Source organism: Ochotona princeps, chromosome 17, assembly GCF_030435755.1.
Source record: "Ochotona princeps isolate mOchPri1 chromosome 17, mOchPri1.hap1, whole genome shotgun sequence".
Classification (NCBI taxonomy): Eukaryota; Metazoa; Chordata; class Mammalia; order Lagomorpha; family Ochotonidae; genus Ochotona; species Ochotona princeps.
The window spans coordinates 28,120,479-28,148,381 of record NC_080848.1 but is presented as its reverse complement, the minus strand read 5'-3'; the positions used below and the strand labels follow the sequence as shown (position 1 = coordinate 28,148,381).

The window sequence follows — 27,903 nt, the reverse complement described above, 5'->3', positions numbered from 1 at the left end:
CATGCTTACCTGGTAGCTGTTCAGATAATTCTGTTTCAATATGATTAGATAGCAAAGGAGGTTCATGGTGGACAGTGAACATTTTTTTTTTGATAAGGAGAAAAAATGTTTCCATATGAAAACTTCTGAGGAAAAAACACCTTGGAAAAGTGTGATAAAATTACTGCAGATACGTAATTTACATGAAATGCCCATCTTACAAGATATGAAATATTAATTAAATGTGTGCAGTATTTTTCTGTATATAAATCATCTAATGGAGCTGACAAGTGTGATAAGAAAAACTGTTGATTATAAATAAAGGGAAATCTCAATGTTTTATATGAAGCTACCTTTCATTAACTTGTAATATGAACCCTTTTTACATCAAACAAGTTTGATAGAATGAAAATAAAAGATGTGTAACATCTAATATAAAACCAGTACTGAAACTTTTTACACCGTTTCTGTTTCTCAGCAGAAACAGTTTTATAAGTGTCCTTCTTTACACACATAGTTTATTAAATAAGAATATGAGAACTCGAACACATGTGGAATGTTAATGAGAAGCAATTAAAGCCATTTTTGTATACCTGACATGTATACTAAGTAATTACTTCCTAGCTTAGAATAAAAAAAAATCACTTCTATTTTATGTCCATTCAAATTTGCATTTAATTTCTATTTACATTCAATCTGAAATTAAATCTTAATACAGTGAACTAAATACAAGATGAAAAGCAGAAAAGGTGTAACCCTCATAGCACTCCTAAATAAGGCAGCTGAAGAATTGATTTACTCTGATAGATGCAAAGCCAACTTGCGATTGAAAAAATGTAATATTTTAAAGAGCAAACACACACATAGATGAACCCATTTTTCAGATGTTACACTAGGAAATCCTCTAAGATAATACTTGTGCTGTAGTGTTAAGTACCACACAATAGGAGTACTGTATTACTCTGCAACAGACCACAGAGGTCATGTGTAACAGTACTTTTATAATACTTTTGCCCAACTTGCTAGTGTCTACTCCTATGAAGAGATGTTTGACAGTGACATTCTTAAGAAATTAACCATTCTCAAAGCTTCAAAATCCATTCTTCATAAATTCAACATCTCTTAAGGGAATAATCTTACATCTAGCCCTTGTGGCTAGGAACCATGACAAACTGAATATTCAAAAGGGTTTGGTCTTACATGTAAAATTAGAAGTTCAGTACATTAGTTCAGTACATTAATTCTACCTAAGATGCATCTTGCTTATAATAATTTATCTATAGTAAAGAATGTTGAATTTATGGAGTAACATACATGCATCCGCCCACCCTTCCTCTTAAATTATCTTCTGTCACAAAACATTGCCTGGAAAAACCTTCCTGAAGGCTTCAAATTGCTTAAGATCATAAAGGGGGGAAAACAGCATAATTTTCCTTAAAATCTGTTTCAATAATTAAAACTTCACATTGTTAATCACAGCTGGTTTTATAAATCTGTTATTCTGTAATGCTACAAACCTTATAAATTAGTAAACTTCAGTGATTACATTAAAAACAGCATGTATAAAATAAAAAAATATCCTGTAATAGCTGATTGTAAAGAAAATAAATGATGAAAGAAAAGCACTTGATCTTATACACTTACCTGGTTTAATGACGGAGGCCCTCGGGACTAGTAATATTGACATCATCTATTTTAAAATATGGTGAGAATTTTTACAAATAAATACAAGGTAAGCCATATTGCATAGGTGCGTGCTTTGTGACACTAACGTGACACCTGACATGCTTTCACAGTCATACTAGGGATATCCACTTTCTTAATAAACATGCCATGGTATGGAGAAGTAATTTTACTTAATAAATGTGAAGTTAGAAAAATTATGTGTTTGTGTAGATAGTAGTTGTGCAGTTAATGCTTCTCCCACTAAAAACAAATGCTGAATTTTGCCACTCTGGCTGTCAGTACTAATTTACCTGTGGGGTGGTTAAAGCCAGCCAATCACAGTGCATATGCTACTAGTAATTAAGATTGAGGAGGAATATTTTGGTGTCAAGTTTCACTGGAATCTGATCAGGCAGTCAATACTACAGTTAGTAAACACACTTGAAAACAAGTACCAGTTGCACAATCATTTAGTTTAAAATGATGTCTGTACATATCACCAGAGATTTTGGGGGGGTTCTGTTTTTTTTCAAATATCAGAACTTGTCAGAGAACAAAGGTTGACTTTAAGTACAATTTATGTGCTTAAAGTTTCTAATTGACCGACTACAATTACCAAGTTCTCAGTAGGCTGCTGCCAAGAAGGGAGAAGGGGATCCAGAGGGAGATTTAAAAAAAGGCTTTCTGTCCCAAAATGAAACAATTCTTTCATTTATTGCCACAATTGAAAAGGTATATTTCAAATCTTTTTTTTTTTTTGGCTTACAGTCAGGATTTCATCCCAACTGTTTGAACTGCAATTGAAATAAGCAGCATCTTACTCTTTTTTGACTACATATGACATGCATAAAGGATTCTATGGCTTGGATCCTATGGCTCAAAAAGGTTTGGAAAACACAGCAAGCAGCATCTATTTAAAAAAATCCCAGGGTTGCAAAATATTACAAATTGACTCTGCACGCTCATATTTGAAGACATTATAAAAAGACAAACAAAAAAGAGGTGATAATGCTCAACTGCATGACCATCTACTGTACCAGTATGCAATGAAATACATTTTTATAAAGCTCTGCAGATAGTAAACCCTTTCACCAGCTAAAGTCATGGTAATGCTCTCTTTAAGGCAGGAAATATTTAAGAAAGGTAACGTTACCTTTATTTTTAGTCTTTGTACCTGTAAATCACTTGTGGATTCTGTTACAATTTCAAAACACGGTGTCCTATTAACATGTCTCTTAAATTAAGCCACCAAGTTTTCTTATTCAATGTGGAAGACATTCATCAAAAGGCCATTAAATATTTCACAATCAAAAACAGCCCCAGCATAGGAGAAAGAAAATTAAGACCTTTTTTTCCTTTTTAAAACTGTCAAGGACAAAAAGAAAGGACAGTAGAAAGCAAAAACAGTAAAAAGAAGTAAAACATAAAACTTTACCATTCTGTTATAAAGATATTAGAGCGTGGACCATGGCAACACTTTCTTCCCCTGGAAATCCCTAACTCCCTCACTTCGTGGCCCCTGGTATGTAATTTATCCTGACTCTTCTGTCCTTCTTCAGCCATGGGCTGAAGAAATTTGGCATCTTGAACTAAATACTGGTGTAAGTACAGATAGTGATTTTTATTTCCAGTGCAATGCAGGCCCAGGACAAGGATGAAATGTAGGACATACAACTTATGCCCATTCCCAGGCTTCCAGTTAAGCTGAGCACATAGCAGTACAAGTAGAAATGGTAAAATAGAATCATTTTTTTCTAATATTTCATACAGGTACTGCAGCTGGGTTACTGAAAATGAACCCCAGGGTCCACCCAATCCCTTAAACGAGCCACAGCTGTGGTTAACAATGATTCATTTGCATTTTATTATTTCATCAAGAGAAGAAAACAAAAGCTGTCTGGCTTTCTCCACACCAACCAATAATTTTGCATTTTTAAAGTTTGGGATGTTTTCCATAATGAGCTGAATCAAAAATCTATTTGAAAAATATATATTTATATAAAAAAAAAAGATTCAGGTTGCTTACACATAAAACATCAATTGATAAGTTTGTCTTTGATTCCATGTTGCTGGAAAAAGTTTGACCAAGCTTGCATGCTAATTTGTCCTTAGTTGCAAGTATTCTAGGCAATTTCGTATTTTGCCTAATGAAAGTATAACCCTTTGTCCACACAATCAGAACTCAACAGTGATGCAGAAGCGACATCCCACCCTTAATACTGCCAGTTTCCAGTCGCCAACATGAAAAATCCTTGATAAGGTTGAGAAGATGTCGCTAGGAATCAATTATCTGATGTGCCTAACAGTTCTGCAATACTATTTTTTTCTTAAGTTTTTATTTTTTTGCACCATTGATTGATTTTTTTTTAAAAAAAATCGTATGTATATTTCTCCTCTGTTGAGAATGTTGTATAATGACAGTGACTCTCAGACTGTCGTTTTCAGTTGTCTTGTTCACTTTGCAGGAGGCTCTCACACATTCCCCCCAACACACTTTTTTTTTTTTTGCCTCAAATTCATTGGAAGCATTGCTTTGTCATAGATTCATGCGTAGGTGCTCTGGCCGTTTGGAGATCATGGGAAAGGCTTGCTTTTTGTATGGTCCGGAGTTTGGCTGTCGTATCGGAAGCGGTGCTGATGCTTCCCCGCTCGTCGTCACATCCATCTGTTCTATTCCACTTGTTTCCATCGGGTATTCCACAGGCGTCTGAGGATTTGCCGTGCTGGCTGAAGCACCTCTTCCCCAGAAATCCCCAGGAGAAAATTTGACTGGGCTTTAAGACAAGGGAGAGCTATCATTCGTTTGTCTCAAGGATCAGCTCAACAAAAAAATATTTCTCTTACATTTAAAGAGGGAGATAATATTCTCATTTAATTTTACTTTCATGTACATTAGTCTAAAGGCAAAAGTTGAGCCACCTCTCCTCTGTGCCTACACCTACCCATAAAATATTATTTTAGAAAATAATTTTACTCCCTTAGAACAGCCTTCTATGGCATTTAAAATAAACTACTGTTGGGCCCGGCAGCATGGCCTAGCGGCTAAAGTCCTCGCCTTGAACACCCTGGGATCCCATGAGCGCCGGTTCTAATCCCGGCAGCTCCACTTCCCATCCAGCTCCCTGCCTGTGGCCTGGGAAAGCAGTTGAGGACGGCCCAATGCTTTGGGACCCTGCACTCCCGTGGGAGACCTGGAAGAGGTAGGTTCCTGGTTCCTGGCTTCGGATCGGCGCGCACTGGCCATTGCGGCTCACTTGGGGAGTGAATCATCAGATGGAAGATCTTCCTCTCTGTCTCTCCTCCTCTCTGTGTATATCTGACTTTGTAACAAAATAAATAAATCTTTAAAAACAAAATAAATAAAATAAAATAAACTACTGTTAACAAACCTTTGCTATTTCTCCCCACTCACCATACTCCAGGAACAGGGATTTCCCTTTCATTTCCAAACAAAAAGGCCAAGCGTTTTCTTCCCTTGGGGCCTCCGTACCTGCTGTTCTTCTGGTCTACCATGGACTTGTATTTCTCCTATTATTTGTATGGTGGGCTCTTTATCTTCATTCCTAGAGGTTATTTCACCAAGGAAGCTTTCCTCTGACAACCATGAAGAGAAGCCCTCTTGCTTTTCTCTGCTCCTAGAGCCACACTTCCTCGTAACAGCACTTGGCACTACTTGTAATTTTGTGTTTTTTCCATATTTCCTTCCATAATTAATTATGACTGTAAACCACAAGTTTCATCAGACCATTCCTATGGTAAATGGCTATAAACATACATCATGCAGCATGTAGCACAGCCACTGGCCAACAATAAGTGAGGAGTAAATGAAACAAAAGGACGTTTGCCAGTATAGAGCTTCCTTAGGGGAGGCAAACTAAATAACGTGTCACAGATTAGTCATGGCCTTGTCCCTTGCAATATCAGTAGGTATAGATGCTGTGTTGATGTCAACCAAAAAGTATTACAGAGCTTTCATTTATGTATCTTGGCATAAATTTCTTAAGCAGTGCTCTTTAGGTTTAAAAAGAAAAAAAGACCAAGAATAAGAGTCTGGAATACCTGACAGGCGTCCGTGGGCTGCCAATAAATCTTCGAGGTGATCGGATTTTTGGTTCAAAGGAAAACTTTTCTTTCACACTTTCAAGTACAGATGGAGCCACATATGTAAAACCCTAAAAGACAAATACCACAGATGGGTGGCAAGGACCTGGCTGGCTGAGCCATTGGCTTGGCAATGCCCAGGGTATGCATCTGCAGGAAGCTGGAATCAGGAGAGTAACTGGGACATGAACCAAGGCACTGCAATACGGGATGCAGGCTTACCAACAGTGTCTGAACACCCAGGCTAAATACCAACCCTTCTTTGTATATATTACTGTATAATCATACATTTGAGAATCGTCAGTATGCAGTGCTGTTTACTCAAAACCATACTGTAAGGAGCCCAGTGCGATGGCCCGGTGGCTGAATCCTCGCTTTGCATCCGTCAGGATCCCATAAGGGCACTGGTTTGTGCCCTGGCTGCTCCACTTCTCTTCCAGTTCCCTGCTTGTGGCCTGGGAAGGCAGCAGAGGATTGTGAGGTCTTTTTCTTCTACTATTATAGAGTATGTTTTTGGTTGAAATGCTAAGCCTAACATCATTTTATGTAGCAGCTCTACTTAGAAAGGAATCGCAGACTCCAAAGTATCATACATTTTCACTGTGATTGCTAAAATAAAATATTAGATTATGATAAATTTTGTAGGCACCAGTAAGTTAAAAGTGAATAATTTAACAGCATCAACAAAAAGTTAGCTAAGTTCCACATGAACTGCAAGACCAGCTAAGTGAATTTTCCCACTGAAGGTCCTGTCCTAACACTGGAATTTCCCACAGCCACACGGAAGTTTCTTCACTTACCAAGAAGACCTGGTTGGCACTCTCACTGAGAGTTGAGTCATCGGGGCTATCTACAGGTGTCTGACGTGTAAACTTTGAGTCAAACTGACTCACATCCTCTTCAGATTGCTTTATAAAACAAAATTTTGAAAAAATGGTGAATAGCCTGCATTGCACACATTGATCAAATGTGTTGCAAGCTCTAATCAAATATCAGAATAATCTCAGTAGGCACAGACTAAAGAGAAAAATGGTGAGAAATATCAGCAAATTTTATCTTCAAATGTTAAACATGCATTAAAAGATATTTCAGTACACAGTTATGATTCCCATTAATAATCTGAACATCAGCTTTTCCCTTTTGTAGAGCGTCCGTGTGCCTAGTTCACTGGCCAACCCCTACCATGCATGTTTGTAATGAACCTAAAAAGAGAACAAGTAAAACACACGTCACAGCTACAGGCAGCTGCAGTTGAAGCTTCTTCCTACAGCTCATGTCACTGCTTCCTATTTTGAAAGGAATGAGTATGTTTTCTCGTGAAAGGATGGTATTACCTAAGATCTAACTGCCAGATTTTTTCCTTTAATTTCTTCTCTCTTTCCCAATACATTTGGTTAGACTATTAGGCCAAATACAGGAAATATACAGTAACTTACATAAAATTTGACTTAATAGTAATCACTGACCTTATTTAGAAAACACATTTCTGAAAAACCCCAAGATATATTATAATGATCAACCCAGTAACAGCACTTTTACTGCCTGGATGATTCTCTCCAAATTCTCTTTTCCACAAGAAATATTTCCTTGGAGAAATGGGTAATTCTCAATATGGGATAGGAATTACACAAGATAAGCAAAGAACATTAGTTTCTTCCCTTGCTCTCATCAGATGTGATCACGACAAAAAGAAAGCAGAATCAACAAGAAAGGTGAACCTAATGTCCAAAACTGAGCACCAATAAAATAACTGCAATGGACTCAAAACACAAATATGTAAAAATGCCTAGGTTCGTTATCAAAACCACTTGAACGGCACCCTCAGAGCAGTACCCCGGGATGACATCAGGGGGCTGTCTCCCATCCCGTGGTACTGGTGCAGTTAGGATTCTGGGTGCTGCTTCACCCCTTCTCTCCCTCTTCCCCCAGATACAGGAAGAAAAAGAAAATTAGAAACAATGGTTTCATTCACCTCACCCTATTTTTGACCCTTTCCACCCTAACCAGTGGCCCACATCGGCACGCATCCTTCTCAACTATGTAAACATTAAAACAAAAACAAAAAACAGTAATTCATAATGATACTTAAAACATTATAAAATTCATGGGTCAATTTTGAAAGATGCTAAGAAACTCATTTATTTATTTTGAAAGTGCAAAATATATATGCACACACACATATATGTGTATACACACACACACATAAATGTTTTATCTTACCTTTCCCACATCTTTGCTAACCAAACAACTGAAGCAAAAATTTCAGTTAATAAGGAATGAAAAATAGAATTAAGGTCATTCTGCTAATTCCCTAATTAAATTAGACAAGAGTTTCAACTTCAGCACTACTGACATTTTGGGTCTAATAATTCTTTGTGGCACTGTCCTGTGCTTGTTCTCACCCTCAGATACTTGTAGCATTACTTCCCTCATATACTGGCAATAAATACATCTCCAGATGTCACCAAACTGCCCCTGGTTGAGAACAATGACCATTAAGATCATTAAAAGAAATACAACTATACACTATGCTCCTCATTGAGACATACAATCCCAAGAGTTTGAGTTAGATAAAGCACCTAAATCTAATTGTTGGTTTTGGAAATACAGGGAACAGATGCAATACCAATAACATCACCAGGATAAAACCAGCAAAAAGGAAAAAAAAAAAAATCAGAGAAATTATACAAGACAAATGATTCAGTTTCCTCAGTAAATGCCCAGGAGAAGATCTGAGAGATAATCTAAAAATATTTGCAGGCAGCAGCTTAAACCTCTATGCCACAATGCCAGTCACTCATTATGGGCACTTGTTTGAATCTGGCTGATCCACTTATGATCCAGTTCCCTGTTAAAATGCCCAAGAAAATAGCAGAAGATGGCCCAAGTCCTTGGCCCCTGAACCCACATGGGAGACATGGATAAGTCTCACTGGCTTCAGTCTACCTCAGCCCTGGCCATGCAGAAACAACTAGAGAGTGAACCAGGTGTTGGAAAATCTACCTGTTTGTCTTCACCTTTCAAATATAAATCTTTAAAAATAAGTCAATAAGAATTAAAGGCCTAATACACACAGTAACCAAACAGATCTTTGATGAATTCTTATTGAAACAAACAGGAAGAAACAAAACTAAAAACTAATTGTGGAAGCTGTCAAAATTTTTAGGTGAGACGATGGCACAGAGAGTGTGTTTCAAGTTAGGCAGCAAGTATTTGACAGTTAATTATCCTCACAACTGCATATAATGATATCTTACAGGAGGCGACCTTGTGCTCCAAGAACAAATAGTCATTATCCTCAGCATCACACACCTCCTGTATCACCTACATCCCAAGAAATTGAAAAAGAAACTGCATTTTCTTAGAATATTGGCTGAAAGAAAGGTAAGAACTGAAACACTATCTCATTTTGTCAAAAACATTGTTATGGGTTAAATTATGTGTCTTCCCACTTCCAAATTTGCATTCACCTGATCAGAATGTAATCTTACATGGAAAAAGAATGATTACAAAGACTGGTAACTTTATAAAAAGGGGAGGATTTTTTTTCCCCTCCCATTTGGCAAAGCAGACATTCCTTGCTTGGGATGGTTGTATTCCACATCAGAGTACCCGAGAGTGGAGAAAGAGAGAATTGAGTCTGGCTGTGCTCTGAATTCCAACTTTTTACCAGTGTACACCCTGAGAGGCAGCATGCACTGTTTAAGAAGTTGGGTCCCTGTCATCCACATGGAAAACCTAGACTGAGTTCCTGGCAATTCTTTTCAAGTTAGCCCAAACCTGGCTGTTCCAAACATCAGGAGAATGAATCAGATAAAGGGACTCTCTCTCCCCGCCACCTCCACTGTGCCCATTAAACATAATTTTTCAAAGTGTGGGGTGGGGGAAGGTGAACATGAGCACAGATAAGCACAGTACCATATTAACATGAAAGCAGAGATCCAGGTGAAGTACCTATAAACCAAAGATAAAGACTGCCAGCAATTAACCTTCAACTAAGGGAATAATATGGAACAGTCTCTGTCACAGTGCTTCGAAGGAACCAATCCTACCAACTTGATCTTAGACTTCTAGCTTTCAGATCTCTGCTATAATACTCTCTTATTACTTAAGCCACCAGTATGTGGCACTTTGATATGGCAGGCCCAGCAAACCAAAATACATGAAGCCTACTTTCTCAAGAAAAATTCCCACATTTATCATGTGATTAAATTAGGGGAAAAAAAAGAGAAAGAAAAAAAAGTCCTAATATACCTAATATAGCCATCAACTGCCACTGGCATTAGTTCTTTTTTTTTTGGAATGACAGATATACAGAAAGGTGGAGAGACACAGCGAAAGATCTTCCGTCCAATGGTTCACTCCCCAAGCGGACACAACAGCTGGAGCTGAGCCAATCTGAAGCCGGGAGCCAGGAGTCTCCTCTGGGTCTCCCATGTGGGTGCAGGGTCCCAAGACTTTGGGCTATCCTCAATTGCTTTCCCAGGCCACAAGCAGGGAGCTGGATGGGAAGCAGAGGTGCCAGGATTAGAACTGGGGCCCATATGGGATCTTGGCACATGTGAGGCAAAGACTTTAGCCATTAGGATACCGCACAGGGCCCACATTAGTTCATGTAAACGTTATCAAGAGCCCGGCTCAGTAGCCTAACGGCTAAAGTGCTTGTCCTGCATGTGGTAGGATCCCATATGGGTGCTGGTTCATACCCCAGCTGCTCCACTTCCCTTCCTTCCTGCTGCTTGTGGCCTGAGAAAGCAGTTGAGGAAAGCCCACAGCTTTGGGACCCTGTACTCACATGGGAGACCCGGAGGAGGCTCCTGGCTCCAGATCAGCTCAGCTTTGGCCGTTGCAGTCACTTGGGGAATGAACCAGTGGATGGAAAATCTTGCTCCTCTATCTGTAAATCTGTTTTTCTGATAAAAATAAATAAATCTAAAAAACAAAAACAAACAAACAAACAAACAAAAAAACAGTAGCAAATAGGAGGTGACATGGTGGTACACAGGCTAACCCTCCACCTGCAGCACTGACAACCATGTAGGGGCCAGTTTGAGTCCCATCTGCACCACTTCTGAACAAGCTCTCTACCTATGGCCTGGAAAGAAGACCTTAGCCCCTGCGCCCATAAAGCAAGACCCAGAAGAGGCGCCTGGCTCCCAGCTTTGGGTAGAATCATATCAGCTCTGGACAACACTGCCATCTGGAGAGTGAACAATAGGATGGGAGATCACCATCTCCGTCTCTCCGTTTCTCTCTGTAAAATCTGTGTTTCAAATTAAAAAAAAAAAAAAAAAAGTACCAAATGATTCTGAAGATAGAGAAATGTTCTTGTGAATTAATAAAGTGCTTCTACCTGTCCCAAGATGTTTCTTTTTCTAAAAAATAATTAAGTCCCTCAATTTACTTGATTTCATTCACACATACCAACAGAGGTTTAAAGGGGGGCTCCACCTTCCGTGCCAGAAGTTCTTCCCAATTAATGTGTCTGAAGAATGGATGAGCCTAGGAAGAAAGAGTAGAAAAAGACAAGGAGATAATTTTAGAGAAGTGACAAATTCACTGATATGACAAATCACAACATCAGCCAAATTATAAGCAGCCTCATACAACCCCCATAAACACAAAAATAAGCACTGTGTTTTCCCGGAACAGCAAGCATGGCAATCCCTACTTGAACTTCTCCAGCATCCCCAGGGCCAGCTCCAAGACGTGAAGCAGCATTTCTTTTCAGCAGCTTTGGGGGGAAAACAAACAAAACAATGATAAAGAACCTTGGTCACAATCAATTTTCCTTCAGAGAATCTGTTCACAGTTACTACTAAATATGATTTGAAAATAAAACAAAATCTTTAAACAAATTGGCATTTTGCCTTTACACACTGTATGCTCTAATCATTATATTTTGAGTGCTATTGAAGAACTCTACCTTTTTAAGCAGATCTCTGGCTTCTTGTGTGAGGTAGGGAGGCAAATTAAGTTTACATTTGAGGATTTTATCAATTGTTTTCTTTCTATTTTCCCCAGTGAAAGGGGGCTAAGGGTAGAAGAGAGATAAAATTAGCACACAAAAACTAATTTGGAAGAACAGTATCATCTATTTCCTGAATTAATCAATTCTACAAGGTGATTAGAAACGTATGCAGTGAAATGAAATGGGATGACTGCTGAAGACTAGTTTTCAAGCAGCACTACAGAAGAACTTAATAATGTCCTGGAGTAAACTAGGTTTTCACCACATATTTGTGTAACAATCAGCAAAGCATGTGATTTTACGTTTTGATTTTTTCCATTTATAAAACAAGCGCATTAACTATGCTACATCTGCTTCATAACACCTCCATGACATAGCTTATTTATTTAAGACTTATTTATTTATTTATTTGAAAGGCATAATTACAGAGAGAGAGGAAGAGAGACAGACAAACCAAGATCTTCCATCCGTTGGTTCATTCCCCAAATGGCCACAATGGCTAGGGCTAGACGAAACCAAAGCCATTGTGGGGTGCTTCTTCCAGGTGCAGGGTCCCAAGCACTTGAGTCATCATCCACTGCTTTCCCAGGAACATTAGCAGGGAGATGGATCGGAAGTAGAGCAGCCAGGACTCAAACTCATATCCAACTGGAATGCCAGTTTTGCAGGCAGTGGCTTAATCTGTTATGCTAGTGCTGCCCCCAATATAGGACAGATCCCATATTTACATAAGCCATTATATTAAACTGCTGATAACAGATCTTCAGGCTTGAAAATAATTTCACATTTTCAAAAAATACAGGAAAAGTTTCTTGCCATAGTGATTTACAAACTACTCAGCACAGACCATAATACATGCAGCTGTTAACTGTGCACCTACTGCTCCAGTCAGCATGTCATACATTAATGCTCCCAAACTCCACCAATCCACTGCACGATTGTGGCCACTTCTCATCAAGATTTCGGGGGCCCTACAATGAGAAAAATAACATGCCCAAAAATTCAACCATTTACAAATCATCTTAATTAGAATTTTATAAATAGTACATGGAGCCACTGATGCTACAGAAAACTTAGGACACCAGTACTTAATCAGGTAAAAGCTAGCATTAATCCCAAATCCATTACATTAATACTCAGCTCACATGTATTCTATTGTTCCGCAAAATGTGTGTGTGACTGTTCCATCATGAATGGATTCTTTGCATAGTCCAAAGTCTGTTAGTTTCACATGACCTACAACGAAAGATCACAACACAATTATTCCAAGAGTTCTAAGCAGTGTTGGATCACATCACACAAAATAACAATCTTCCCTTCTATTCAACTCTTTCTGCCTTAAAATTTTTCTTGTAAGGGGCCACCCATAAAATGAAATTTTAACACTGGAAGGCTAGGACAGTCACCTTTTGCCTCAATATAAATAATACAGTAAGGACAAAATAGACAAAAATTTGAATCTACTTGTCTGAGCCCCTAGCTTTACTTTTCCATAGTTTCACAGAGAAAGCAGACCTAAGAAAACATTTTTATTAAGTCTGGCTCAAGTACCAGACCTTAACATCCAACCTACTTTGCATCATTTCAACAAGTGACATCGAATTTGAATTATACAGCCTTCATCGCAGTAAGCTGTGACTTGGGATTCCTCAAAGCAGTTTCAGAAAGAAAGTCACTGTAATAAGTTAGTTGATTTTGCCAAATGGCACCAGTCAGGGCAAAAGTAAAATTAGCACAAGATATCATCTCTGCTCCAGAAATTGAAACTTCTATCACTTTACACAAAGATAATTTCAATTCAAGTTTAGCTTACTGAACTGTTATTAAACAGGGGTTCAACAAACCCAGTGATCAAACTAGATTCGTTTTAGAACAGAGACAACAACTTATGAATTCAAATATAAGTACATATTGTACTACGATGCAGAGGAAATATGGCCTTGATTGTTAAAGAATGATCTAATAAATTATGGATCAAAGAAGCTGCTTACTATTCTATCACTCTAATTATACTCTTTGCCTTAGAATTCAGAATTGTTAACTGCTAATTGTTAGCACAGGTAGGAATGAAAAAAGAAACAACGAATCAAACAGCAAGAATGAATTGGTGCCTACTAAACATTTTCTTGCCAATTCTCTATCAAATATCAATTCCAATCCTCTCCCTTTTTCAGAATTAGTAAAATTTGTCATAAAATTTTACCTATTTTCATAATTAAAATTCCATTTATTTTGTTAAGAATTACCTTTCAATTTAAGAAACAAACCAAAATCACATTTCAATTGACTTTTGGTTCATAATATTCTAGGTGAAGATTTCAAAAGAAGAAAAGCTATGAAGAGTAAGGAATAAACCAGAAAAGCTGCTGAGTGCCTTTTAACATCAATGCCCTTTACTCTCACCGACTGTAATACTTAAACATTAGCAAGTATTCTGATGTCACAAATACTGAGGGAGGAAATGTATAATAATAGAAATGAATACGGGACTTTGAAAACGGCTGTAGCCTGTGTGGGAGGATTTTAAGATTATTATTTACTATAAAAATGTTTACGGTATATCTCCACCTTGGTGATTAAGCATGATATTCTCCGGCTTCAGGTCTCTGTAGATGATTCCCTTTTGATGTAAATGCCCCAAAGCCATGGAAATTTCTGCCAAGTAAAAGCTGGAAACAAAAGTGATTTAATAAAATTAAAACAAGTAAACTACCCAAGCAGTTTGTGTATGGAGTAAAAATCCTTGAAAGAAACAGACATGCATCAAAGACCAAATTAGTGGGGTGAAGGGATGTATGGGGAAAAGAAAAGGCTTGGGATGTTCCCAAACAGCATGGGATATTTACAGTTCACTGATTTCAGTGAAAACTATTTACAATGCTTTATTCTGCCATGAAAACACACTGATGAAACTGAAGAGATGCCCAGAATATGCTAAATTGTCAGTGGTGGTATTTTGGTCTATGTAGGAATTAGATCAACTGTCATTCAAGTCCAATTTCTTCCATACACCCCCAATTTAAAAACCCCACGGGGGCAAGAATTTTGTTACTCCTAGAGAAGAAGTCCTGATTTCCAAAGATTCCTTACAACCTGTCCCTCAGAATCCCACACATCCCATACTTAATTTAGCTGCGTATTTATAAACAGTTTGGCCCACAGTATCTGCCTTCATTCATGACTATAAACTGTGTGACAGTCAGATGTATCTACCTCAAAAGAATAAATAGCTGAATCAACCCTGTCTGGATTGGAAAAGCACTGGGCACTGCAACACTGGCTACATCTCAGTGTTGCAATCCTGCTGATTACTCCAGGATGGAGAGGGTGTGTCCTAGAGGGCGGAGGCAATTTCACAACCAAGCAGGATCACAAACACAGCCTCCAACAGGGCTCACAGAGCCTCCTCCATAAAAGGGCACTCCATCCCTAAGGCTCTTAAATGCAGCTTCTGCATTAGTAAAGGTCTGAAATTAAACAATGGAATGCAGTTTGGTAATTAAGGTAGAGAAAAAACATTTTGAGTGTTGTTTTCTAATCAACTGATATGCAGGATAAACTGATTTGTTACCCATTGCTGTCATTTCACAAAAGGATGTGTAAATTGTAAAATTTGAAGCAGATGTGATCTTACAAAATAACAGGGTAGATCCCATCCTGGCTAAATAATCAACCCACAGGTGATATATGCAGGCTTATCAGCTCCTTAAGCTTGCACCTTGGGAACTGAAAAGTCTAAAAAAGATGATTTCTGAGACTTTCCATTGTTCCACACATAAAGTTTCACCAGAAAACCACACATACCCATAGCCAAGGAAGGCAGCTTACCAATTCAAGGAAAGAAAAGTCGCAATGAGAATGGTTCTGTTAGGAACACCTGGTGTGAAGAGCAGTCCACCCAAGGCCTGGGGGCAAAGGAATGACGTGACCTCCAATAGCCACCCAGTCCCAAACCTGCCTCTCCCCTTGGAGTCCTGAGTGACTGACTGGCTCCACAACAATTTATTGAACCATTTGGCTGAAACGAGACTTTGCTTTTAATTATACAAGCTATGACTTAAGTTCATGAGCCACAAAAATCTCACTTACCAGGCTGTATCTTCCATAAATATTCCCTCTCTTTCTAACTGCATAAATAGTTCTCCTCCTGAAAAGACAAGACAGGAGATATAAAACAATCTTTACTTCCAATCCACTTGTAATGAGTTTGTGCTTCTAAGCAAATTAGAGACATAGGCCCCTTGGGCAGGCACAGGGGCCCAACAGATTAAGCCACCACTATAGCAGCATCACATACAGGAGCAATGCTAAGACTCCCATCTCCTCTGCTTCTGCTTCAGCTCCCTGCTGATGCACCGTGAAGGCAGCAGAAGACAGCCCATACACTGGGGAGACTCAGATGGACTTCTGGCTCCTGGCTTCAGCCTGGCCCATCCCCTGCTATCACAGGTAATTGAGGAATGAACCAATAGAAGAAAATCTGTCTCGGTCACGTTGCCTTTTAAATAAATAAATAAATCTTTTTTCAAAAAGCACCCTCTTTGAACATAAACAATTCTAAACACACATATTTTCAAACTAGGTCCTCAGAATTCAATTTTTAGCAGAATTCTTATTGCCCTGTGAAAGTCTTATGCTAAAAACTAAACTAGTTTCAACTTTACATCTACAAATTTGAAAACATGTGATGCCAAACCTGAGGTTAAAAAACAAACAAAAAAAAACACTTGACTTTGACTGAAATCTAACATTTTATCCATGTAAGTTCAAAAGTTAGTGTAAATTAAACCACCTTTACTAACTGTAGTGAATGCTAATTCTGTATTTTCAGAACCCTTAGGAAAACTGAATGAACCTGGCAGACCTTATAAAAACTTTAGTATCATAAGAATGATAAAGACTTATATTTCACTGAATAATCTTAGAACCCTTAAGTCCACAATTAGGTAAATAAAATGACTAAACAAATTCTTCAAATGAAGGAGAAGTGAAAACTTCATAACACTAGATTGCTACATGATACATGAAGGGGACAAATGAAAAACAAATCACTTAGCAAACATCACAATTAATTACCATAGGCAGCAATCAATACCAAAACTGAATATGACTGCTTGAAGAAAGATGAAATGTTTAAATACTATCTTACATGTGACCAACGTATTACCAATAATGGGATAAAGATTGGGATGCCATGCACCTTCGATCTCGCGCACTAAGGACACAATACCACTTCAACAGTCTTGGCAAAATACGTGCCTAAATCTAATCTTAAAGAAGCACTGCATAAACCCAAAATGAGGCAGCCTGCATTCCTCAAAAATACTATCGTTAAGAAAAAGACTGAGAAACTGGTTCAGACTAAAGGAAACTAAAGAGAAGTATTACTGTATCAATGCTAATTTCCCATTTCTGGTAAATTTGGTGGAGTATAAGGGGGCCAGTGCTGTGGTTTGGTGGGTCAAGCTGCTGCCCACAGTGCCAGCATACCATATGGTTGCCGATTCAAGTCCCAGTTTTATTTCCTAGCCAGCTCCCTGCTAATGCACATGGGAAAGCAATGGAAGATGGACCAAATCCTTGGGCTCCTGCCACCCATGTGGGAGTTCTGAAAGATGCTCATGGATCCTGGCTTCTGAGCAGCCCAGCTCCAGCAGCCTCAGTCATTCAGGGAATGAACCTACAAGGAGATTTCTGTCTCTTTCTGTGTCTTCCAAATCAATCATCCAATCTTAGAAAAAAAGGGGGGGGGAGAAACAGCGAAATTTTAATGATGAAAAAGAAAAATCATGTCTATGATACTATCTTTAAAAAATTAAATATGTATGTGTAAATATGGAGATGTGTGCATATAGATTTATACAGACATGGTAAAATTACAATGGTAAAATGGTAATATTTAGGACTTTGGGAGACAAAGTTAATGAAATCAACTTTAATATATTAACAAATGCATTTTGATTATTATTTAAAGAGACAGTGAGTTAAACAAATAGAGGAAGACAGAGTTCCTATCTGCTGCTTAATTCCATGAATATAAGAGGCAGCAGGAGTAGCAGCAGAGCAGCAGCATGGAGTGACCCAGGAACTCAATCCAGATTCCCCACATGGGTAGCAAAAACCCAACTACTTGGCCCAGCATGGTAGCCAAGTGGCTGAAGTCCTCACCTTGCATGTGCCAGGATCCCATTTGGACGCCAGTTCATGTCCTGGCAGCTCCATTTCCCATCCAGCTCCCCGTCTGTGGCCTGGGAAAGCAGTCGAGGATGGCCCAAAGCCTTGGGAGCAGTTGAGGATGGCCCAATGGCCTTAGCTCTGGCCACTGAGGACACTGGGGGAGTCAATTAGTGGACGAAAGGCCTTTCTCTCTGCAAATCTGACTTTCCAGTAAAAATAAATAAATAATTCTTATAAAAAAGAAAAAAGAACCCAACTACTCCAGCCACAACTGCTGCCTCCCAGAGTTCTCACTAGGAGGGAGCTGAAATCAAGGACCAGACCCAGGGACCCAACCCAGGCACTCCGTGTGGGATACAGGACTCCTCATCAGCTGCTTCAATGCTTTCTGTGCAAGTCTGATTGGATGTCAGGACAAAATTACAAGAGAGGGTATCTTCAGCTTAGCAGCTCAGACCGTTAAAGAAGCTCATGTTCCACACTGTTACAGCTGTATTCAAAACTCGGGTCTGGTTCCTAACTTGGAGCTTCCTAATAATGCTGGCTTTGGTCAAGGTTCCTGATATTCATGCAGAAAAACTGGATAGAGGACTAGGTAGCCAGCTCCCAGCTCCCCCAAAAGTACTACAGGCATTTGGGGGTGAACCAAAAGACAGGAATGCCCATGCTCATTCACACTCACTCTTGCTGGCACTCTCTCAAAACAACCAAAACAGTTTTTGGAAAGCTGTAAGAAAAAAATTGCAATAGCCACTTTCTTAGAAGTTGCTAAATTCTGCAGCTTATGTTGCAAATTACAAACTATTGCAAAATCTCTGTTTCTTAGAAAACCAAAGTGTATCTGCTGGAATCAGATGCCTAAGATCTAGAAATTCTGTGCTGCAACAAGCTTCTAGGAGAGAGTAAGTCCTGAAACTGAATGATTTTCTGTTGAAAACTACATGTCCTGTCACTAACGCCACACTGCCCTAATAAACCAGCACTATAATGGAGCAGGTGAAGCTAGCATCTGCTGTATTAACATCCCATGCAGGTGCTGGTGCCCCACTTCAAATCCAGCTCCCTGCTAACGAGCCTGGGAAAGCAGTGAAGATGGCTCAAGGACTTGGGCTCCTGCCAGTCACTCAGGAGACTAAGAAGCTCCTGGCTTTGGCCAGAGCCAGGCCATTTCAGCCATTTGAGGTATAAACCAGAAGATGGAAGATCTCTTGTATTCTGCAACTCTCCTTTCCAAGAAATTAGATCTTTTAAAAAATTATTCTATTTAAAGATGCAAATTTGGGGCCAGCATGGTGGCACAGATGGCTAATCTTCCACCCTGTGGCACCAGGTCCCATATGGGCACTGCTTCGTTTCCTGGTTGCTCCACTTCCAATGCAGATCTCTGCTTATGGTCTTGAGAAGCAGCAGAGGATGGCGTAAGTCCTAGGGACTCTGCACCCATGTGGGAGACTGGGAAGAAATTCTTGGCTCCTGGATTCAGACCAGCCCAGCTCCTGCTGTTGCAGCCATCTGGGGAGTGAATCAGTAGATTGAAGACCTCCTCTGTCTCCTTCTCTCTTTATAAAAATCTGCATTTCAAATAAAAATAAAGAAATCTTGGGGAAAAAAAAAGCCTCCCCTCCCTACCACCTGGCATGGTAGTCTAGTGGCTAAAATCCTCACCTTGAATGTCCCAGGACCCCATATGGGTGCCGGTGTGTATCCTGGCTGCTTTACTTCCCTTCCAGCTCCCTGCTTGTGGCCTGGGAAAGCAGCCCAAAGCCTTGGGACTCTGTACCCATGTTGAAGACCTGGAAGGGACTCCTGGTTCCTGGCTTCAGATAAGCTTAGCTCCAGCCATTGAGGACTCTTGGGGAGTGAATCAGCGAACAGAAGATCTTTCTCTCTGTCTCTCCGTTTATCTGTAAATCTGACTTTCCAATAAAAATAAATAAATAAATAAAAGATGCAATTTTAAATGACATTCTCAGTAAGTTCTTTCATTTCAGTTTAGAAATAAAGAAATGATATGCTAATGGTTTATTTGAATTGTGCTACCTCATCCCTATACAATTTGACAGCTCTGTACTGATTAGGTGTTTGTTACTTTGTTAAGTGACTGATAAACAAAATTTCAGATGGGAAAACACTGAACTTATAAGTTCTTTTATATTTGTCTGCAGATAGAAGCAGTTGGTCACGTCTGAATTCCTCACTTCAATGTATTAATCAAGTTCAAGAGCTACTGATTACAAAGAGATACAGCATTTTTCCACTAGAGAATAATGTTTTCACTCAGTTTCTGGAACAAATGCAAACAATTACACCAAACTGTGTACTGACCACTGAGATACTCAAGGATGAGGTAGAGTTTTCCACCGGTCTGAAAGGCATAAATTAAATCCACAATGAAGGGATGCTTTACTTCCTCCAGAATATTCCGTTCTGCTTTTGTATGAGCTGTATCCTTAGCATTTCTTACTATCATTGCCTAAAGGAAAAGAGATGATCTATAAGTGAATTAAAATAGTGAACATTTTAATTCTATAGTAACTAGAAAATCTGTTCTGTGCTTATCTTGTCAACATAGAATAGTTTCCATTAGAAACTGAGATGAAATAATTGAAGACATTTATTTCTTAAACATATCTGTGCTTTTTTTTCAGTGAACATGTCATCAAAAACTTAAAGATACAACATTTAACAACCTTGTCTACTACTTTCCAGGCTCTGTGCCAAGAAAGCGGAACCAACACAAGGAATGCCCCTGCCCAAAGGGACTCAGGGGAAAATAAAGAAGTCACTTGAGCTAAGTGCAGGGACTGTGGGTTAACCGGGAACTGCATCTGACCTCGTAAAAAGTATTCCTGGAGATGGTGGGATACCTAAGTGTATCCTGGAAAATCATAAACATGAAATGCAGAAGGTTAAGCAAAAGGCACCCCAATGCCCAACAGGCCTGAGAGAATAGGGTAGGCCTGGGGAGGCTCCTAAGAGTTCAGTACAATTCTAAGTGGCTGGAGATTAGTTTGGAAAAGGCGGCAGAAGGAAGGTAATAGAAGGCCTGGTCATCTAGAAAAAGATGTTGGAAAGAAGAAATGCTAAGATGAATGAAATAAATAATCTGAGCTTGAGAAATACAGTTATAGCAGCAGTGTGGCATTTTAGAAAAGAAAGCAGACTACTTAAGAGGCTAGTATAAAAAACTAAACTCAAGATTTGTAACTAAAAAAGTAAAAGTACGAAGAAAACATTAATAACTAACTAGCTGTAAGAATAATGCTGTTTTATCCTGAAGTAATCAGGCAATGTTGCCATGCAAACAGGGAACGGAAGAGAAAAAACTTAAGGGGAAAATGACATTACATTGCATATGCTAAATTTGAGTTCAGCAAATTCCCCCAAGGTACACCTCTAGTGACATGGAAAGCAAACACACAGGTTATTATTTGTAACATTATCTGTAAAAGCAAAACATGGGGGGGGGGGAGTAAAACACTGCAAAACAAACAAACAAAACATAAAAAGGATACTGCCTAAAACTTGTAGAATCCATACAATGTAAAAAAAACCTCAAGGAAAAAACAGAATTGTTTTTTTCATTCATTTTTTATCTCAGTTAACTCAAATATTTTATTTATAAAATGGAGATTCTGATTCATGAATCATGTTAATGTTTTATACATTCCCAAAACAAAATCAGTAAGGATGGCATTAGGAAATAAAACTGAACATAACAGAGATATATAAACTGCACACTACATTATATTGATGACTACACCTCAGAGAAGAAAAAAAAAAGATTTTTAAGTAACTTTCAGACAGCATACCCTTAGTGGTATCCCACATAAGTACAGGTTTGAGTTCTTGCTATTCCACTTCCAATTCAGCAACCTGCTACTGCACTGGGAAAAGCAGCAGCAGATGGCCCTGCCACCCACTTGGGAGACCAAGATGAAGTACTTGGCTCCAGGCTTTGGCCTGGCCCAGCCCTGGACATCTGTGGAGTGAACCACAAATGCATTGAAGATCTCTAGATTGAAGATCTCTTTCTCCCTTTCTAATTTTGCATTTCAAATAAAGAAATCCTTCAACAGAAAGGAAGGAAAAAAGGAATGAGGGAAGGAAACCTTAAAACACACACATTTAGTAGGTCACTGATAGTAGTACTGGTACTAAAATTCTCCAAGTATTTTGCATGTATTATGCAACTGAACAAATGAGTAATTTATTGGTGTTATTACATGGGTTCTAACAGCAGGAAAAAAGGCAAATATAAACTGAGGGAAGAAGATCTCTGTGAAACCAGATTGGAATATCTAGTATGTACCTGAAGCCATCATTTAAATCAAAAACTTGTTATCTCTATCCACCGAAATAGCCTGAAACAAAGCTAGTAGCAAGAAACACAGCAACCAGTTCTTTGTTAATACCACTGTTTACTGAAAGAAACCAAGGTTTTAGAAACATGGCAATGACACATGGCACAGTGGGTAAAGCCACTGCAATACCAGTCAGTATTCCATATGGGTGCTGACTCAAGTCCCAGCTGCACCACCTCAATTCCAGCTCCCTGTTAATGTGCCTGGGAAAAAGCACATTGCTTAGGCAGAGAAGAGGAACAGTGGGGGGCCTGTAGGACAGTGTGGGGGGATCCTGAACTCTCCCCAGCAGCAACCTGCCAGTTTATGTGATTTTTGTTAGGAAGGCTCAGTAGCTAAGAAATAGGACTCATGGAGCTGATTCAGATGAGGACTGTCCATGGGGCTTTCAACTTAGAAAGTACCAGATGGGGCATGGCACTGTAGCTTAGCAGCTAAAGTCCTTGTCTTGCATGCACCAGGATCCCATAAGCACGCCGCTTCCCATCTAGCTCCCTGCATGTGGCCTGGAAAAGCAGCAGAGGACAGTCCAAAGCTGTGGGACCCTGCACCTGCATGGGAAACCTAGAAGAAGCTCCTGGTTCTTGGCTTTGGATTGGCTCAGCTCCAGCCACTGCAGCCACCTGGGGAGTGAATCAGCGGACAGAAGATCTTCCTCTCTGTATATTTGACTTTCCAACAAAAATAAATAAATCTTACAAAAAAAAAAAGGCACCCACACAGCATGACAAGATCTGGGCATAACCTAGGTATTCAAGTCTAAATTTGAAGGAAAAATAAGGAGATGACAGATAAAGAGCATGAGAATAGGCTTAAACCTTAAAGGAGAAAGAAAGGCAAGGGGTTAGCCTACACTTAAAGACACATGCTGTATCTGAATTCCAGAGTTTTATACCCATGGCTTCTGACTCCAGCTTCCTGCTAATGAGATGCTAAGAAGCAGCATCTTGGGAGACTTGGATTGAGTTCTCAGGACTGGGTTTTGGTCAGCTCCAGTCCTGAATACTGTGATCAAATCAGGAGTAAACCAGAATATGGGAGCTTGCTGGCTATCTCTGCTCCTCAAATAGATAAAATAAAATAAAATTTTAAAAAGAAAACGGAAGTATTTGACTAAGGGCAAGTAAGTCATTTTAAGAGTAAGTGTTGTTAAGACACCTCAGTGGCAATATGATGCAATTTCTCAGGGAGCTCAGAAGACAACTAGTGAGAGACTGAAGAGGAGAACAATGGGGCAGTGGAGGGGGGAACCCCAATGATATTAAACTGTGTCATAAAATAATTAAAAAAAAAAAGAGTATGTGTTGTTATGTACTGGGGATGCCTGTGTTCTATCTCAGAGTGCAGGTTCAAGCCCTGGCTACTCTGCTTCTGATCCACCTCCCTGGTCATAGGCCTGGGAAGCCGTAATGATGGGCCAAGCACTTGAGTTCCTGTCATCCGTGCAGTGGACTCAGATGGAATTCCTGGCTCCTTGTTTCACTTGGCCCAGTTCTAACTGCTGCAGCCTTTGGGGAGAGAACCAGAAGACGGATGAACTCTCTCTCCCTCTCTCTCTGGGCCTTTCAGATAAATGAATTAAATAAAGCATCATTTAAAAACTGACTTTGGTACAAAAAACTTTTGAAATCCATGCAAGGCTTTTCTCACAGTATGCATTTTTTCATAAACTTAGAAGGTATTTTTGAGTATTTTGCTTCTAGAGTACATTTTGTTGCAATTTAGAAAATAGGAAAATGATCATTACCTTCCTCAGTGTTCCACCATGAGCAATACCCAAATGGGACCATTCCTACAAGGAATAAACAGCTCCAGACTGACAGACAAATCCAGACAGAATGTTCACATGCAATTAACTCACCTAAGAGAACATATGATTCTACCCTGATGCAATCTCACAGGTTGGGAAAAGGAACACTCTTACCACATACCCAGGTCAGGGATGCAAGGACTCAGAGAAAGCCTATCCCATCTAGGCATTTAGGAATTAAAACCCTGGACCAACCCAGTCATCTCTATAGACTTTCAGTATTTGGCCATGAGGCTGTTTTCAGGGATAGAAAAGTTTCTGACAGTTTCTGACTGCCAGCCAGGTTACAAGAAAGAACGTCAAGAAGTGGTACCCTGGGGGGCGGGTAGGAGTTCGGGGGGAATCCCGGTCTATACGAAATTATACCACATAATTCAAAATTCGAAATAAAAATATATTTTAAAAAAAAGTGGGACCCAAAGGTGGACAAACAAAAGGAGAAGCAAGGATCAAGGATCTGAGGTCTTAGCCAAGGGCCTAAAATGAAGAATAGTTAACATACAACCTCCTCTCATCCCTACGAGAAAAAAAAAAACCAAACACCCTCTTCTTTTCACTAAAGATAACTTGCCAGGACATTTTTTTTTTGTTTTAAGATTTTCATTTTTATTTGAAAGGTAAAACTACACAGAGAAGGAAAGACAGAGAGAGACAATTACAGAGAAGCCTCCGTATGCCAGTTCACTCCCCAGATGGCTGCGGTCGCCAGTGCTGAGGCCATCTGAAGCCAGAAGCCTGCACAGCAACATATTCTACTGTACCTGGCAAAGGGAATGAATTACTTAATCCTCTTGACTACTACTGTCTTTCAACATCTCTTGAAAAAGCATTATTATAATGTCTTTAATTCTATATTGTTTCATATTTTTTTAAAAAAACATTCATCTCAAACAATCCTCAGAGGAAAGTCATATAGCATGTATTAATTTCAAACATAAAAGCAGAGACTGGCACTGAAAATATGGCTTTTTTAGGACTCTCATTAATGAAATCATGGTTATAGTTACTCAGCTTTCCAACTGAGGAGTTATTTCTATTACTTAAACCAAAATTATAGGAAAGATAAGGACCAAAGTATCATGAACACTGTAATTGTTTTTAAAATTACTTTCATCATTTGTTTAAGTATGTTACTTAGAGTTTTGTAACAGTGCAATCCTTTCAGAAATCAATCCCAAATAACTTGGGAGTCCCTGGTTTGGGTCCCTTTTATTCCACACTTTCAAGCTAGCTCCCTGCTAACGCTCCTGGGAGGCAGCAGATGACCTATGAGAGCTTAATTAGTCAAGTCCCTGTTGCCCATATGGGAGACCCAGGAGGTGTTTCTGGCTCCTGGCTCTGACTGGCTCTGCACTAGCTGGGCTGCTGCAGGTATCCAGAGTGAAACCGCAGAGGGAAAAATCTATCGAACTCTCTGTCACTTGACTTATCAAATAATCAGAAGTAAAAGAAAATAAAAAACACATGATCTATTTTCTGTAAAACTAGGAAACATATCTGAAACATTGAAACATAAAATGGGACCAAAACAATGATGACTGTCTCAAAAGATCAAATCTACGTGTCTATGAAACACATAAAAAAAATTTACTGCCTTCATAAAACTCCAGCAAGATTCAAAAATTAGAGGGAGGCAGGGAAAGAGAAAGGAAGGCAGGGAGGAAAAAAGGAAATGAGGGAAGAACTCCCATTTCAACTAGCCACCTTGTAGTACACTATGCCACTTCCAACCGAGGTTCCTGTCTGTGAGACAGTACATGATGGCTAAAGTACCCGAGTCTCTGGCACCCATACACAAGACTAGGAGACAGTTCCTGGCTTCTGGCTTCAGCCTGGCCCAACCCCAGCTACTGTGGCCACTTGGGGAAAAACCATGTGGATGAAAACTCTGTTTCTGTCTTGTTCTGTCATTCTGCCATTAAAACAAATAAGCCTGGGCCTGGTACAGAAGCCTAGTGGCTAAAATCTTCTCCTTGCATGTGTCAGGATACCAAATGGATGCTGGTTCTAATCCCGGCTGTTCCACTTCCCATCTAGCTCCCTGCTTGTGGCCTGGGAATGCAGCAGAGATGGCCAAAAGCCTTGGGACCCTGCACCCACATGGGAGACCCAGAACAAGTTCCTAGCTCCTGGCTTCAGACTGGCTCAGCTCTGACCACTGTGGCCAATTGGGAAGTAAATTAGAGGATGGAAGAGCTTTCTTTCTGTCTCTTTTCTCTGTAAATCTGACTTCCCAATGAAAATATATAAATATAAAATAAATAAATAAGCCTTAAAAAGAGAGAAGGAAAAAAATTAAGACTCCTGAGTGCAGATGTAAGAAAAAGCTTAAAAATTAGATTATCTGAAAATCCGTATAAAGGACAGATAAACGAAAATGTTCCGATCCCCACCAAGCCAGAGAACTATGCTCAGATGAGGTATACTCTAGAAATAAGAATGAAGGTTCGGGCCCGGCGCCATGGCCTAGTGACTAAAGCCCTTGCCTTGAACATGCCGGGATCCCGTATGCGCACCGGTTCTAATCCCGGTAGCTCCACTTCCCATCCAGCTCCCTGCTTGTGGTCTGGGAAAGCAGTCGAGGACGGCCCAAAGCCGTGGGACCCTGCACCCATGTGGGAGACCTGGAAGAAGTTCCTGGCTCCTGGCTTCAGATCGGCATAGCATCGGCCACTGTGTTGACTTGGGGAGTGAATCATCGGAGGGAAGATCTTTCTCACTGTCTCTCCTCCTCTCTGTATATCTGACTTTCCAATTAAAAATAAAAAATAAAAAAAAAAGAATGAAGGTTCTCACACAGATGTATCGAAGCATCTCATAAATATGTAAATTCTACACTTGCTACAATTTTTCCTTAAAAAATAAAAATATAAACAAAAAAAGCTAAGATTCATGCTGAAAGTCTATACTTCACATATATATCTCTTCTCTCAGCCAGCTCCAGGATACTTTTTCCAGGAAAAATGATTATTCCATTTTTTTTAAGATAGTTATTTATTTGAAAGGCAGAGTTACAGAGAAAGAGAGAGCGTCTTTCATTTCCTGGTTCACTCCCCAAATGGCTGAAATAGCTGGAGGTGGGCTGGTCTAAGGCCAGGAGGCAGGAGTTTTCTCCAGGTCTCCACTGTCGATGTAGGGGCCCAAACAATGGAAACATCTGCTGCTGCTTTTGCACATACATTAGCAGGGAACCAGATCAGAAGTAGAGCAGCGAGGACTTGAACCAGCACCACCTGGAGAATGAAGCACCTTTCTCAGCACTAACTGATCCACTCCAGAAAAAAATCAAGGACACTGTTACTGGGAGGTTCTTGCTCAACTGCTGGCTAACCATATGACTGCCGTACTGACAGGCCTAGACACGTGGAACTTCTGATTTGCTTTTGAAAGTCCTGCTGGGGCCCGGTGGCGTGGCCTAGCGGCTAAAGTCCTCACCTTGAAAGCCCCGGGATCCCATATGGGCGCCGGTTCTAATCCCGGCAGCTCCACTTCCCATCCAGCTCTCTGCTTGTGACCTGGGAAAGCAGTGGCTTTCCCAGGCCACAAGCTGGATGGGAAGTGGGACTGCCGGAATTAGAATAGGCATCCTTATGGGATCCTGGCACATTCAATGTGAGGACACTAGCCACTAGGTCACCATGCCAGGCCAATGGATGCCGGTCCTAATCCCAGTGGCCCCACTTTCCATCCAGCTCCGTTTGTGGTAAGGGATTCAGTCGAGGACGGCCCAAAGCCTTGGGACCCTGCTGCACACATGTGGGAGACCCATCGTTCCCCCCATGGGAGAAAACCAGCAGACGGAAAAATCCCTCTTTTCCCTGTTTTTCGACCCTTTC

The 27,903-nt window shown here is 39.8% G+C and overlaps 1 protein-coding gene across 7 annotated transcripts in view; it reads right to left on the bottom strand.

The window, feature by feature from the left end:
• Positions 1 to 1,611: 1,611 nt before the first annotated feature.
• Positions 1,612 to 27,903, bottom strand: part of RPS6KB1 (ribosomal protein S6 kinase B1) — a 44,983-nt gene continuing 18,691 nt past the window's right edge. For 4 of the 7 annotated variants that reach the window (XM_058676538.1, XM_004590958.3, XM_058676541.1 and 1 more), the window contains 11 exons: positions 20,219 to 20,366; positions 15,806 to 15,863; positions 14,285 to 14,385; positions 12,862 to 12,952; positions 12,597 to 12,687; positions 11,672 to 11,779; positions 11,417 to 11,479; positions 11,170 to 11,247; positions 6,546 to 6,653; positions 5,704 to 5,816; positions 1,612 to 4,418 (listed from right to left, as the gene is read on the bottom strand). In XM_058676538.1, coding sequence (XP_058532521.1) covers positions 4,181 to 4,418; positions 5,704 to 5,816; positions 6,546 to 6,653; positions 11,170 to 11,247; positions 11,417 to 11,479; positions 11,672 to 11,779; positions 12,597 to 12,687; positions 12,862 to 12,952; positions 14,285 to 14,385; positions 15,806 to 15,863; positions 20,219 to 20,366 — 1,197 coding nt within the window. In that variant the 3' untranslated portion in view covers positions 1,612 to 4,180. Of the gene's footprint in view, positions 4,437 to 5,703; positions 6,201 to 6,545; positions 6,654 to 11,169; positions 11,248 to 11,416; positions 11,480 to 11,671; positions 11,780 to 12,596; positions 12,688 to 12,861; positions 12,953 to 14,284; positions 14,386 to 15,801; positions 15,864 to 20,218; positions 20,367 to 27,903 lie in introns of those variants that run through there. The other 3 variants (XM_058676539.1, XR_009246988.1, XM_058676542.1) reach the window with 3 other exon arrangements.